This window comes from Echiichthys vipera (genome assembly GCF_963691815.1).
Source record: "Echiichthys vipera genome assembly, chromosome: 15".
Lineage (NCBI taxonomy): Eukaryota > Metazoa > Chordata > Actinopteri > Perciformes > Trachinidae > Echiichthys > Echiichthys vipera.
The window spans coordinates 13,793,044-13,809,146 of record NC_139840.1 but is presented as its reverse complement, the minus strand read 5'-3'; the positions used below and the strand labels follow the sequence as shown (position 1 = coordinate 13,809,146).

The 16,103-nt window shown below is 41.7% G+C and overlaps 1 protein-coding gene across 3 annotated transcripts in view; it reads left to right on the top strand.

Annotated features, from left to right (window-relative positions):
- LOC310957736 (tensin-3-like) overlaps positions 1-14,510 on the top strand; it is a 33,917-nt gene extending 19,407 nt beyond the window's left edge. For 2 of the 3 annotated variants that reach the window (XM_083928436.1, XM_083928435.1), the window contains exons 13-27: positions 572-1,777; positions 4,814-4,971; positions 5,064-5,196; positions 5,334-5,417; positions 7,510-7,642; positions 8,544-9,103; positions 9,211-9,297; positions 9,399-9,530; positions 11,120-11,215; positions 11,679-11,756; positions 11,924-12,001; positions 12,220-12,388; positions 12,477-12,545; positions 12,738-12,767; positions 12,898-14,510. In XM_083928436.1, coding sequence (XP_083784562.1) covers positions 572-1,777; positions 4,814-4,971; positions 5,064-5,196; positions 5,334-5,417; positions 7,510-7,642; positions 8,544-9,103; positions 9,211-9,297; positions 9,399-9,530; positions 11,120-11,215; positions 11,679-11,756; positions 11,924-12,001; positions 12,220-12,388; positions 12,477-12,545; positions 12,738-12,767; positions 12,898-13,042 — 3,158 coding nt within the window. In that variant the 3' untranslated portion in view covers positions 13,043-14,510. The remainder of the gene's footprint in view (positions 1-571; positions 1,778-4,813; positions 4,972-5,063; positions 5,197-5,333; positions 5,418-7,509; positions 7,643-8,543; positions 9,104-9,210; positions 9,298-9,398; positions 9,531-11,119; positions 11,216-11,678; positions 11,757-11,923; positions 12,002-12,219; positions 12,389-12,476; positions 12,546-12,737; positions 12,768-12,897) is intronic. The other variant, XM_083928437.1, reaches the window with a different exon arrangement.
- The last annotated feature ends 1,593 nt before the right edge of the window (positions 14,511-16,103 follow it).

Sequence of the window (16,103 nt, the reverse complement as noted above, 5' to 3'; positions counted from 1 at the left end):
GCTGAAGATCCACAGCCGCCAGACTCTTGTAGCGACATACAGTAGCCTTAACATCTATTATATAGTCTGTGAATGAGGAACACCATTGTCTGCTGGGCACGCTGCATACACTTACACCTTGGCAGTTCACCTTGAGGCCTGGTGGAAGTTGTTATGGCAAGATGTGCGGACTACCTTTGCTTGAAATGAACTCTGATTATAATATCAAAAAGAGGCATTTGAATAATTGGGGTGATTTTTTTCTTTTTCTCTAACACATCTAATTAGGTGATCTGATTCACATGCTGCTTCACATATTTTTCTCTGTCAATGTATTAATGACCTAGTTTATTTGTAGTCTGATGTTTGCCCTGTATTGTCTGGACTGTTGTCTTTGTCAGGTTAAGTGTGATTGTAAGTGTGGAAATTTGTCCGTAACAGATTCTGAATGATGGAGATTGTGGGGTTCAGGTGCGTCTGTAGTTTTGTGCTATTTCAGTCTGCCTGAATGTCTGCTGTCTGTGTGTCTCTGTGTGTGCGTTTGCCCATACCAACTGACCGTATGAAGCGCTGCATCTCTTCTATTTTGCAGCACCACGCTCTCAAGGCCTAACCCAGGACAAAGCGGCTAACAAGAGGAGCCCCGGTGGAGGAGAGGGGACACTGGGCAGAGGGGCCCGCACGACCTCTGCCACCTCCAGCCCCGATCACAGCGACCACGCCCTCTCTGTCAGCAGTGACTCTGGCCTGTCTAGCACTTCTCTGTGGGCCGACAGACCTACCACCACCACCACCACCACTACCGCCCTCCCCAGCACCACCGTCAGGCCTAACCAGGGCCCCAGCCAACAGGAAAAGGTCCAGCTGAAGCGACTTTTAAGTGGCTTTGGTCTTGAGGAGCCCTCGCTGGGGGAGATGGGTGATCAAGGCCCCAGAGTGGGCATCCAGCACATAGTACCAGCGCAAGTGCACATCAACGGAGACCCCAGACCTCGAGAGAGGGAAACGGACATTCTGGACGATGAGGTCATTACAGGTCATGATCTGCACAGTGTGGACAGCTTAGGGACCCTGTCGTCCTCCTGCCACAAGAGCAGCCAGAACTCCTTGCTGTCAGATGGCTTCGGGAGTCCCGGAGGAGAGGAACAGCAAAGCCAAAGCCAGCACCACCTCCACCAACCCGCTCCCCCTCCCATGGAGGAATATGAGAGAGCCTATGCTGAGACTAGAAGGGGCTGTCTGAGCTCCAGGAACAACTCTGTGGCCTCCGCTAATCCCAGCAGTGTTTCCATGCCCAAACAGCACGTCTACAGACAGGGAAGCTACTCCACACAGTCTTGGGTTCGCCAGCAGCAGATGGTTGCTGCACAACAGTTTATCTACATGCCCGACGATGGTAACCATACAGAAAGATACCCTGGGAACAAGCAAGGGAGCAGTCCACCCAAAGCAGACCTGCCCACCGAACCACAGGGCCCTACCAGGGATACGTCGACAGATGCTTTGAGAAACACGGCGGCACACAAAGAACCGGCAACGATAAACAACAACAACAACAACAACAAACGCGACGAGGAATTCAAATCGCTAACGATGGACATTGACAACTCCATCGACCAGCTCAACCAGCTGATCATGGACCTAGATCCCACATTCATGCCAGTTTCGAGCCACAGCAGCTCCATTAAGAGGAACGGCGGGGCGCACGTGAATGGCTCAGTCTCGAAATGCTCGAATGGCATCAATCTCAGATTCAACGATAATAACACAGCGACCCTGAAAAACACACAGCAGACAGGTAAGACAGTCAGACAGTCTGGATGTGGAGGTGATCATGTGGTGTGGTCTGGAAGTGTGGTCATAAATAGAAATGTGTGTCAGTCATTATGAAAACGGAGATGTTGTTTTGCTAAAAAATGTCTTATAAACATAGCAAAGATATAAGTAATAAAACCACTTTAATTAACATGCTAGGAATATTTCTAAACAGAGTAGTTCCTCTCCAACAGCGTCAGCTTTTCTTCTCCCTTCACTACAGAGTTTACTTAACAAAGCACTCCTGCCCTCCCTCTCCCACCTGGCGTTTTTTTAGTGGCAGAAATAGCAGGGTTGTTGCCAGGTTTTCAGATGTTTTCAGTATGAATCTGAGGAAAGAGCGCCGTCCAGACTTGTCTGTATAGCTATCTGACTAGAGGATCAGTATGCTACATGTAGAGCAGCTGTCATCGTCCTCTCTGAACATTGCTGTCTCTGTGTGTTTGATTATAGAGATTGCATACTGGGGAATACAGATATTTACATCCTCAACAACACTCTGTTTCCCTCAGACCTTCCCACTGCTTATCGGTGTGTGAAGAATATGTTTTAAGCCTTCTGTAAAAAAACAAAACAAAAACACACACACCATTTCTTTGAATGAATGTTAGTCCTCTCTAATAGATGTGTCATGTTCATCACACTTCCATCCGCCCAGACTCTTGAGACTCTTTGAGTTCCTGTCAGTTATTTGTTACCATAAGCTTGAAATGTATCCTCTTGATTATTGTTGTTGTTAGGTTTGTTGTGCAGACAGACAGCAAAATAGTGACTCTGTAGTATATATCCACCAGTTAGTATTGGTCTATGATGTTAAAACACTGCAAAATAATTTGCTGTATGTGTTTCAGTAACTGTATGTGTGCTTCACCGACAACTTGTAAAATTTCATAGAAATTTACAAAAACTCTGCCATGCTACAAAGAGTAGAACTGTTTTTTTATTATCAGATTAGGCTCACCCCTAGAGGCTATCAAGTTTGGTGCTATTGACTTGAGAATATTCACATTAGCCTCAAGGGCACTCTTTTTTTCTTTCCTTAGCTAAAAACCAGTGAGGCAGAGAAAAGGCAAAAAGCTGTCTGCGTGTTGGCAGTGTATGAATCCCACTCCAGCATGTACATGTGGTTGCAGGGGGGTACAAGACGGGGAGGCCTGAGGAATTTCCAAAGGAGGAACAAAAGTGAGGCTGGAGGCAATGTTTTTTTCCATTTGAATCCAAAGGAATACCTTACTGTGCAAATCAACTACACTCAAGTGTCATTCCAAGAAACAAATGCAGAAGGACATACTGTTTGATCATTTGCAAATAACCTGCAGGAAGTAATGGATTGAGTATTTTATTTTATGTAGTCTTTTATCTGTTTGGACTGGTGACAGGATTCATGGTTCAGAGTCATTCTGCGCTGCTGTGTTAGAACATGAAGATGGAGCAAGAAGTTACAGTATTTATCATAAAGGAATAATGGTGGTATTATATTGCTTTTATGAATGATTCATTTTAACTGTTCAAGCAATTCAAGCTCCAATAGTATATACTATACCAGTCATGAGTTCCCTGCTGGGCTCGTCACATCATAATACTTCCATGTTGTTATTGTTTTTACTGTGAAGAAAAATAGAAGATTGAGACGGTGGAGGAAGGTTACATAAGTACATTATAAGAAAATTCAAGTGAGAAATCCTTCATTGCTAAAATAATAACAGTTGTGAGTGATATGGGTGAATCAAAAGAATGAAATACCTGACACATTAAAGAAATATGTAGTTCTTTGGAGCTCTGTGTCATGGCAGTGTGTGTAGTATGTGTAGATGAACAGGGTTTGGCTTCCCTCCCTGGCCACAGAGTTCGGAGCATTGGAGGTACTCCGCTATTTCACTTCATAGGGATCTCTGCCACAGAGGGAATTCGAACACCATTCACCTGCACACACTGCCCACACTGACATGACACAGAGCTGGTTTCAAAATCGACAAAGTATCCCTGTAAGGAGTTAATCTCACTGATGAAAAAGCAGTCCTGCTCAATGATTTGTAAATGCCTGATACAACTAGGGACCTCACATGAGAGTGGAAATAGCCAAATCTATATCCTCATACTGCCCAACCCAACTGTTGATGGTATATTAGGTTACAGAAATGATCACACTGAAAGTGAGTCATTGGAGATAGATAGAGAAAGATAGTTTGTCTCGACCATTTGGCTCCACAACTGTTTCTTGTATTTCTGATGTAAAATCCTGATGTATATAATGAATTAGAAAAAACATCTGTATCAGTGTGATGCATGAATAGAGATACACTGCCAAGCATGCGTGACACTTATCTGTGTCATCCATGCCCGCTCCAGACAAAGTGAGTAATGATACCAGGCATTAGCACTTCTGCACCATTAGCATTCTTCAGGGCTGAGAGGTCGGAGCTCGATGGGAGGGCTCAAATTAACACCCTGGTGCTGAGTGGCAGCACTCTTCAGAGTAGTCATAACATTGACCCCCCCCCCCCCACACACACACACACACACATTCTGGCCACCAGTGAGACCACTGGCATACCTCAGCTGTCCTTTCAAAACATGACAGTTACCTCACAGGGTTAGCAGTGTGGGCCTGTCACTTTATGAATGAACTACATTTAAATGTCATCGATCCCAAACTTTTTAATAGGCGTGGCCATGAAAGTCAGTTAACAATGCTGCCTCCTTTAACATGTGACGACAGAATTTTTACTGGATTTTGATGTCCATACATGTGACTTTGAATACATTTTGCATAGTGATTATAACAGAAAATGCCATAATTAACATTGTGATCATTCTTTCAACCATGTTGCCCAACTCTAGTCTAGCAAACATTTCAATAGCACCTTGACTAGAGGAAGATTTCTAAATACTTTCCTAAAAGGTACCAAAGATTAAAGCGTTGTTATCTTTCCTTTCAGTATTATGTACTTTACTTACCTAAAGTCAGCGATGCTTTTGAATCTGACCTACTTGCTGCTCTCCTCCTGTGTCTATCCAGCTGTTCAGTCCAGTGAGGGACGCATGGGTGTCACAAGGAGTCTGAGTCGCCAAGGAAGTGATGTCACGGATCATCCAGGCTTCTGTAACTCAGGGTGGAGTGGGACAGAGGAGTACAGGGGTCAGCGGACATATTCTCCCTGTGTGCCACAGTCCCAGGTAAATAAGACTGTGTGCATAGTGTCTCTTTCCCACTTCATGAATCATTCTATTTTGTGTGATTGGTTACATGTATGTGTTGTTTGTTACAGCACCCCATGTTGTACAGGACTGACAGTGCTGACTACAGGGCCCAGGGCCCAGACATGGACAGCGGGGTCGAGGCCGGGAGTGACATGACTCCCCCCACCCCCGCCTTCCCCATCTCTCCACCAACACCTTATGGTAAGTACTGTATGTTTCCTGTGTCATTGTAAATAGGTTTCTTTAATCTGAGAATTTGATTTTGCATGTACTTGTGACCGGCTCTCTTTGTTAGCTTTAATTAAATGTCCCCATCCTTGTTTCCTTTTTGTTTTCAGTGAAAAGTATGTCGGAATTGAATCACCTCAGGCAAACGCCATCTCCTAGCATGCAGTCTTACGGAGGTTACAGAACAGATCATGGTAAGTTAAAATCTCTTCAAAATGCAAACTGAATGCATCACATGAATCTGTTAGGGAAAACCTTCAGTCTGAAGGAAGAAAGAGGCCTTTCTCTGTGAACTTAAAAGCAGTGTTTAAGAATAAACACTGAAAAACAGAGCAGTGGTATAGAAAACAATTCTACATGTAATTTGATGGTATATACTTAAAATGCAGAAATATCATTCCATTGTGAACTAAAATGATGGATCCTTTGACCTTTTTCTAAGCCTATGGATTAGAGGCACCTTATCATCGGAAGTTAAAAAGCTGACCATGTTGTGGTGAAGAACAAAAAAAAATCCTTAAGAGTTTTCTTTGTGCAAATGCTCTTAAAGGGGAACACCGCCTGAGAATTCCAGTGTGTCAATTCCATGTCCTAGCAGAGTTCAATCAATATTTGTATATATATTACAAGAGCTGCTCTCTCTCTCAAAGCCAGAAACCAGAGAAGTAAGTCTCAAACTTGTGAGGCTACCAAGTATAAAGTCTGGATCTGCTCCATAGACAATGAATGGGAGACTGACTTTGTTAGTTTTCAGTTTATACCCAAATTAACTTCTTATTCGATTGTAGTGTTGTCAGTTCTGAAACAGAAAATGTGCCCAGAATCTCCCAATTCATTGTCAATGGAGCAGCTCCACACTTTATACTTGATGACATCACAAATTTGAGTTTAAGCACTCTAGTTTTTTAGATTTGTTGTTCATTGTTGTAATGCTACAAATATGTTGTGTCTGTAAGACCAGAGGAATAATATATACGAATCTTGAAAATGCTTGAAGCTTAGATCCACTTTAACATTTCCTCTATACTTCTGTTCACTTGTGTTTTTCCATTCAACCAATCAAAGCAAGTGACAAAAAGACACGCAGTGAGATGGAGGTGATTGCAAGAGCCTTCTTTTATGTCTGCCCTGTGACTGCATGTTTGGACCCACTGTCTCATTAGAATTGAGCTTTCTCAGGTACCCTCTTGCTTTACCATATAATGGTGGTATTGTTGTTTGTGAAAGTCTTAGCGGTTTTGAGACAGAGGCTGAAAACAAAGACGTTTCAAAAATGTGAACGCTGGGAGATTCCTAACCAGTCTCTGCCCTTCATGTTTGGTTTTTGGAAAACGTCTGCATGGTCACGGCCTGAAGAAAAAAAACTAAAGACTTTAACTGAGCCCTTTTGTTTCTTTTTGTGCTGATGTTTTTTGTGGTCCTTATGTGAGGTGGAAAACACCCTGAATGTCAAATGAAATTTAGTGTAAATTTCCAAATCCTTTGTTGTTTTTTTGTAAATGTTGCACCTCAAGCTCAATTAAGTTAACTTGTGTTTTATTTGGCATGTTTTTGGATCAGTGTTGACATCTTATGGACTTGTTTCCATAGTGATTTACAGTATGTCTAAAAGGTTATAGGGCCTGGGAGCAGATGTGTGCCCCTGCTGTGCCTCTTACTACCTCAGACACCCAGGCAAGACTCGCTACATCTCCATGGTTACTGTGGGTCAGGAGGCAATACACAAAAAACTTTTCTGTGTCTTTGTGTACACAGAGGGGAAATAGGGACAAGATGTTTCATTCATATAAAAGTAACCCAGAGAGAACTTTGCTTTCAAGCTGGAGTTGGAACATGAGCTTTTAGATTCAGAGCTGTCAGGGACTCCAGGCTATGACTGAGTGATATTAAAGCTTTTAGATAATTATATCAGCAGGCTTTTAATTTCTAGCTGTTGACTCTGTGGGTTTTGGCAGGGGTAATTGGTGATTGGTTTTATGTAGATTGATGGCCCGATTCAAGGCCATGTGGATAGTTTTCATTTCATTTCAGATCCATTATTGATACTGTTGTTACTGGAAACAATCCAGGCCACTCCCGCTCATCCTGCTCATTATAGCCAGCTTATTTATGCTTATTTTAACTATTTAAGTTTTTTTGGGGCAGATGTTCTGTCAGTTATTGTTGTATGGCTATGTTTTAGATTCAATTTTTTTGTATTTGCTTTCATTCAACAGTCAACCGACTGTGAATGTGATCAATAAATGTGCATGAATTTATATTTCCGATTTTCTTGCTCACACACAGAACCCCGGGGATATTCAGAGATGATCAATCATGTTGGAGTCGACAGTTTACCAGACTCTTCCATCAACTGCCACAGGACGCTAAGTGCTACACACTCTGCCTCTATTGTTGGGACCCTTCAGTGGACAGACAGGTACAGATCGGTCCTATCCAGAACCTCAAAGACTCTTTGTCAGTTTTGTCACATGTACGGAATATATGGTGGATCGAAATTCCACTTCTCTCAGACCACGTGTGTTGGTATGTACATATCAGAACAAAGCAACAAGGGTTGTAGTGTTCTGTGCAACGTGGCTAGTGCTGAGTGTAGGTGTGTGTACATAAAGTTCCTATGTCTGGTGATGTTGGTCTGTTTGGGATGGGTAACACAGTCCAGACTTCTTTGAAGCAGAGAGGAAAGAGTTCAGCATCCTGACCTCCTCCCATTTTGTATTGCTAGAGGGTAACAGCCGAACCTTTACATGAATTAAGAATCTAGTAGTCATCTGCTTCAGTTCTAACTGCAGTGATTTAAACAATAAGGTCGTGTCCACCCACCTGTTTCGATTCACATTTTCAATATGCACATTAGATATAAATGAAATATAAAATGTTTTTACACTTGGCTGAGGTGGAACAGTTTGTATAACAACATTTGACACACTTAACGAAAGTAATGTTGTACATGAAGCTTGTGACTTAAAGGCCATGGTGGCAGATGAAAACAAATGTGTGGAGTGAAGAGGCGACCATAACATTCTTAAAATAAATACATGGAATAAACATAAATCCAATGTTTCCATCACAATTTCAAGCTTTTTGTATTTTTGTGTGCCACTTTTCATTATCTTCTTTGACGGTTTAATGGCACCAGAGGAAAAAATTAGTGCCACCAACTGTTTACTTGGATGCACCCAACTCCTTTATATTCACATAACAGTGGTGGATGGAAACACAGATTTATTTGCAATTTCTTTTGCAGCCTTTCTGGAAATTTGGTTAAAATGTGTTCTCCCTGTCTATTAATGCCCTTTTATTTTTTCTGTTAACTTAAGATCATCCACGAACCAGTCCTGGCCTGAGCATCCCGTCCTGAGCCGCCACACGTCTCTGAGCAGCTACCCTTCTACCAGGCAACCACTGCCGCACTCCGTGTCACTGGACTATGGCCACCCTTCTCCTCCGCTGCACAATCCCCACATCCACCCGGCCCCCAATGGCCACAGCTCTCCCCGAAGCAGCCAGCGAGGCCACATGGCTCGCTACGCTCTCAGCCACAGTCCTGCTCAAAGCTTCGACGAGCAGGATGACTCTGGTCTCGGCTATGGCACAGACTGTGCAAACGCAACATCTAATCTGCTTGGAAATGGCGGCATGGACAGGGAATTTTTGACCTCCATGGATGGGCAGAATCAGTTACACCTGCCCCAGATGCAGCCCCCACTTCTGCCTGAAAAGAAGAGGGCGTCAGATGGGGAGCATTCGCTGGGAACAGCGTCTCCAGCCCTCAGTGGGTTCTCGAGTCCCCACAGTGGGAGCTCCCTGAGTATTCCCTTCCCCAACGTTTTGCCTGATCTCTCAGTTCAGACGCTGGGCACAGCCTCACCTCTGCCAGGTAAGCTACGGTCCCCTTATGAAGCTAATGTCGTCATCTGTGTTGCATGGCTTGATAACCACACACAAATGAATACTGATTATTTGACTGATAATTATGTTTTCCAGATGTACTTGCTAGCAAGCAGGTTACTGTAAAATTTGTGCAGGACACGTCAAAATTCTGGTACAAGCCAGATATATCAAGGGATCAAGGTAGGCTTCCAGTGTCCACTTTTTGTTCCAGAGCAATGGAAGAAAGAAATATTTGCACAGAACTATAGAGCCACCTCACAACTGTGCTTCTCTTCACTCAGCCATTTCAGTTTTGAAAGACAAGGAGCCTGGTTGCTTTATCGTGCGGGACAGCCATTCCTTCAGAGGGGCTTATGGACTGGCAATGAAGGTGGCTACTCCCCCACCCTCAGTTCTCCAACTGACCAAGAAAGGTACAGTAGACATGGATGATGAACTGTGGTCGTTTTATACGAATTTGGTTGGTTGTTTTGAAAATAAGATCCAGTTTAAGAAAAATATAACATTCAAAGTGTCACAGAAGCCTTACTGTTTGCATATCTTAGAGCAAATTCTAAAATCGTTCTTTTTCAATCGATATTAGTCGATATCTCTCTCATCGTCTGTGCGTTCAGTATAGAGGTGGGGTTAGCCGATCTCAGCTGACATCGGGCGTGAGGCGGGGTACACGCTGGACAGGACGCAAGTCTATCGCAGTGTTCATAGACCCAGACAAAGACAGACAACAATTCACACTCACATTCACACCTAAGGGCAATTCAGAGTCATCAATTAACCTACACACGCATGTCTTTGGATCATGGGAGGAAGCCGGAGAACCCGGAGAAAAGCCATGCAGACATGGGGAGAACAAACTCCACACAGAAGGGCCCCATCCCGAAAACAAATTGTATTTCTCAGTTAGTATAATTATTCTTTCAATTATCATAGTGGCGAGATCAGAGATTGGTCTGGTAGTACAGATTTCCTGGGAAACGTCCATCACACAGTCACACACAAAGCCATCTACAGTTACAACCCACTGTACTCGCCTTCATGCTGGAATATGAGAGTGTGTTGTGTGTGTGAGAGCTCTTCGCCGTGTTTCTCTCCTGGGCATCATCACGATGAAGCCAAAAAGACCCCTTTTGCGTGATAGTCTAAGATGTACAGCTAATGTTTCACCCCTTAACAAAGGATGTGCCGGGTCCATAAGCCAACTCTGATCCCAGGGCCTTCTCCTGGGAAGCTGTCTGCCCCACATAACTGTCATTGATGTAATATCCAGGGACCGGGGTCAAAACAGGCTGCTTGGTTATTTACTTTCTAGTGTGTTTGTTAAGCGTATTCAGGAAATACAGGGAGGGATCTTTTGGAAAGAAAACAAAGTATCTAGGGGAATCTTGCCAAACATTCTCTGGCCATGTTTCAGCATGAAAACAAAGGCTGATTGAGTGATGCTAGAGATTCACACTTTTTGTTTTTCTCATTCAAAAAAGGAACAGAAGACATTAAATCACACACTCTTTGTATTAGAAACAAGTTGGACTATAATCTAATCCTTTAATTTTATCTCCTGCTCACACCTGTCCTTTTGTTTGCCCTTACCCGTACGCACTCCAAAGGCACCTGTGGTGACATCATTACGTGGTCCTTCTCCACATTTTCAGCTCAGGGCATTGTGGTTCCTTATAAGTGTGAAACCCAACCCACCTTAAGAAGCGGGCCTTTCTCAGAGCCTTTTGTGTCAAGAAATTCCTCACATAGACTCCTCCTGCCCCCTCAGAGGCGCTTCTGTTGAATCATAATCCCATTAATCTCTGGAGAGATTCAATATAGTCATTTAATATGTTTTATGTAACTCTTCAAGGCTGGGATTTACGTGTTGTACTGAGATAAACACTTGGAGATATTAGTTAGGTCGGAGTAAATCTAGGGTGTCAGATAGAGGACAGACTGATGAGGAATTCATTATCTGTTGTAACTCTTTCTGTATCTTTTATCTGTCCTTTTTTTCTTACAGGAGGCGATCTTTCTAATGAATTGGTGCGCCACTTCTTGATTGAGTGTACACAGAAGGGAGTGCGGTTGAAGGGTTGCCCCAATGAGCCCTATTTCGGTGGGTTTATGAACCTCTCTCTTCACAGCTGGTTAGCAACAGTGACACATCCTGGCAGTTTGGCTACATTGTGCAAAGTGAAAGCCTCCACACACCATACTGCCCTCTGTTGGTCTGTGGCGCATTGTATCACTGTGCTGATGGGTTATTTTGTCTTCAGCAACATGACACCTGGCACTTTATCCACACCATGCTGTTCTATGTTTCCATCCGTCCTTTTTTAGCCAGAATAATGTTATTTCCCTCTCCCCTGACTTGTAGTTTTTATTCCTTTATTTGTAATATATTTTGCATTGTATGTTCCTTCCTTTCTTTTCTAGATGTACAGTAATATAATAATGTATGAAAGTTGCAGAAATTATGCAGTTTTAACAGTCAGTAATGTACACCAAAACAAGAGATTGGTGTGGCGATAAAGAATCAAATATCACTGTAATATTTATTTGATATTTTTGTTTTCCAGGAAGCTTAACTGCATTGGTCTGCCAACATTCAATCACCCCCTTGGCCCTGCCCTGCAAACTTATCATACCAGACAGAGGTAAGTATTCAACACACCGACACACCTCATGTTACAGTCATTACGTTATTTAGGTTTTGTGGTTACCCATATGTGTCTGTCTGTTTAGCTGTCTGGCCATTTAGTCATTTTTCTTTTTGGTTGTTGTCCCAGAATCCCACAGATGTTTATGCTTTTCTTGTTCATAGATCCTCTTGAAGATGTTGTGGAGTCTACCTCACAATCAGTCACCAACTCGGCTGCTGAGCTGCTAAAACAGGGTGCAGGTAATCAGGCGTCTACGATCATTTGCTTTTAATAGATATTATGACAAAGCGATGATGGCACTGTACATAAACACCGACGCAATCCTTGTGTGCAATTCTGTGACATGCATTTTTCCTTATCCTGTTATTATGGACTGTGGGACTTTGTCGCTGAATACACTATATACGCTTAGCAGTTGTGGCTTCGAGTGTGAATTTGAATCTGTGTGTTCCTGCAGCCTGTAATGTGTGGTACCTGGGCTCCGTGGAGATGGAGTCACTAACGGGCGTCCAAGCGGTGCAGAAAGCCACCAGCATGTCTCTGAGCGCCAACCCTCCACCGACCTCCACTGTAGTTCACTTCAAGGTGTCTTCCCAGGGAATCACCCTCACTGACAACCAGAGGAAGTGAGCGCCACTCGGCATATATTGACACCATACACACACATGCAGAGACCTTTTATCTCTCAATAACCACCCCTTTCTCTCCTTCTAGGCTGTTCTTCAGGAGGCATTACAATGTCAATACGGTCATATTTTGTGCATTGGACCCTCAAGATAGAAAGTGAGTAGCAGTAGTAGTGATTTCAAGTTTAAGCACACATCATTTAAGGTTTTCCTGAGTGCTAGTGTTGGCTATTGTTACAAACCTGTTATTATTCCAACCAGATGTAGTATGTCAACACACTTTTAAGTTTGAATGTGCAGTTGGAAAAATCTACTTTACCAATAACAATCTTCCTTTCACCGCTCACAGGTGGAAAAAAGATGGCTGTCCTTCAACAAAGTAAGTCAATTATTCTTGTTTTTCCATCTCTTCAGCATGAGCATCATTAAAGCAGTTCTTTTTAAAGGAACATGGTCAGTTTGAGGCAGATGACAGCTGTGCTATTAAGTATTTGTCTCCACCTCTGCAGAATCTTTGGCTTTGTGGCGAGGAAAACTGGCACTTCCACGGACAATGTGTGTCACCTGTTTGCAGAGCATGACCCTGAGCAGCCAGCAAGTGCCATTGTCAACTTTGTTTCCAAGGTGATGATTGGCTCGCAGAAGAGTAAGTAGGCCTGCCTTGGACTGAGTTGATCACCTGGACAGACTTTAACTAAAGTAAGAAAGAAGAAATAATGACTGAAAGGCTGAACAGGACAAGATGTAAAGGACTGAAGATGGTTCATTTACCCTGGATATTAACTGGATATTGCGTACATAATGATCACTTACCAGCACCAGGACTTTTAATTACATCTTTCAAAAGAAAAATATAAATCCCTTCTATGCTGTTAATTTTGTTTCCTGTAAAATGAACTGTAAAGTAGCCAAGTAAGAAAACATCATAATCATAAGAGATGTGCATCCATTACAACTATAATGTCTTATAGAGTTGGATATATTAATTCTCAACATATTTAAGAACATAACATACAAAAGCTGCTTTTTCTTATTTGTAGAACATTTTTATGGATAAGTCTAGAAAATTGTACATTGTTGCATGCCATTTAATAAAAAAATTTAACCAAAAGAAACTTCATTTAAGCTATTAACATTATGTAAATGTATAACTAATGTAGAAGCACCTCTGTGCTGCATCTGTCCAGCATGCAGTATTTTGTTGTGGAGTTCTAAATGTGGAAAAGCAGTGCAGTAAATATGTAAACTTTGGACCTCGGGACAGGCTACATTGCATACAGGATTATCTTATTTTATCTATGCAATGTAAAATTTTTATTTTTTTAAACCCCGGCGCAGCATGTATGTGGCTTCTCTGAACCTTAAGATGTATGTGAATACGACTACTTCTAAAGCTGTCTGCAACATTTTAATGAAAGTGTGTGTTTGTGTGTGTGTGTTGAAATGAGATAAACCATTAAAAGATATTTTAATTAAGCCCTAATATATATATTAATTTGACATGAGTTGGTTAAATACACTCAAGTACTTTGCGTAGAAGATAGTACAAGTGGCATTCCATTCACAGCTGCCAAATTTTGACTTTATTTTGCCCTCTTTTGGGAGGCTTGTTGCCACTAACAGCACTGCAGTGTTTCAGTAGCAAAAACATATCAGTATCCTCAATTTTGTACATTTAAAACATTTTAAGAAAAAGAAGACATATAGGCTGCTATATGAAGCGATCAAATGCTGCAAATGTGTTAGTGCTGTGAAAGTTCTTAGAATAAAGAAAAGCGCTCAGTGTTGGAATTGCACAGATACATTTAGGATTTGACAAATACAATAACTTGCTCTGGGCCCAAGCTAAAGCTTGGCTAAAACAGTGTGTTACCCCAGTTGAGTGCTTGTTGACATTGTAGAGATGATGATCATTTATTCCTTTCAACTTTTTGTGTTGGGTTGCCATTTTATCTAGAGGGGGACCTACGGCTACAGTTACAGCTCTGTTGATATTATTACATTGATTAATGTACAACTTTGTTATCTTGTTATCTATTATCTGTACCTCATACTTATCTCATACGATAATGTGCCTCTGTGTATAACATGCTTCATGTGAGCAGTTTATTTGTATATTGATAATGCATTGTTTGATGTTTTCTGTGAATAAACAAAATGAAACATGCATTTAATCTCGGTGATCTGTTAACCCTGAAAGAAAAAGTTTGACTTCGCCAAAAGGCTACAATGATCCCGACAAACAGTGATTCGTCAGTGATTTTGCAGGAATTAACCAAACAAGATACATCTTGTTAATTATGGAACTTTAGAGGTACTAGTATGTGGATTTTGTCACCTTTGGAAAGAGCCTGTAAGCAAAAGAGTTGTAAGCAGTAACCTCATATTTAGCAAACAGATGTGAGTGGTGCTTAGCAGCCCTCCTATCTAGTGTTTGCCTACGTTAACAAGATTGCGTTATGTTGCCAAAACGTAAACTGTTTTTGTCTGGTTGGTTATCTGGAACGCCTGGAGGGAATTTCTTCAAATTTGGCACAGATGTCCAATCGGCAATGATGAAAAGATTCAATTTTGGTGGTCAAAGGTCAAGATTACTGTGACGTTTCTGCCCTAACTTAAGAATGAATGCGCTTATTATGACAATATTTTTAACAAATGTATCTGGACATAAGACAATAGGATAGAATGATGAATTGATGACATTTTATATCCAAAAGGTCAAAGATCAACAATCATCAAATTTCTGACAATTATTCAACACCATGATACAACACCTTATGATTAAGATTGTTTCCTGAATTGATGACACTAATCTTGAAAGTTGTTGTTCAGATCCTCTGTGCTGCCGCACTGATTGTGTTTGAAGCAAATATGTTTGATGTAGGTGTAGCTACTTTGCACCAACATCCATGTTTGCAGCATTGACTGCTGTCATGGCCCACAACAATGTTCTCTCCTCTAACTTTGGTAGATAGTTAGTTTTCCTGATATTAAGCTTCAGGAGATTTTCGCTGCACCATGTCACAGCAGGTTTTTTCACTGGAAATTATTCACTGGAATCATACAGGTCAATTAAGTGATAGCTTTCATTTTGACAAAAAATACACTTACTAGCCTACCTTTTATTAAATTGCCTTCAAAGTCTTCAATACATATACTGTATGATTCCGGGCAGACAGTGATATAAAGTTCTACTCGATGGTTGGCGGAGGCATAGAACTGCGAGGCAGTAATTTGTTTAAAAAAAAATCTTATTCCACTCAATCTGACAGTGTTTCATTTGCTATATATTCAAGTTTTTCCCACCTTTGTAATGAAGCTCTCTAATGTTCACAATGAGTGAAATATTTCAAAAGCAACTGGACTTGGATATTTGTCTACGAAGACGTTTCACCTCTCATCCAAGAGGCTTCATCAGTTCATGTACAAGTCTGGGACTCCTGGTCAGTCTTTTGACTGAAAATTGCTTTGGGGAGGAATATTCAAAGCAACTTTCTGTTTAACAGAAATTGAAATGTATTCTGTGTAATTTTATGCTCACATTTCCTTGAATGAAGGATCGTATTTAGTAACTTTATAAACGTTTGGGTCTCCACTGTAATTTTTAAATAAAGCTATGTGGTTTTGAAAAAAGTTTAGCTGCACACTATGTGTTAGTGAAGCCTGACAGGCTGCTTGCTATTCAAGGGGCAAAGTGAACCAAAGACATCACGCA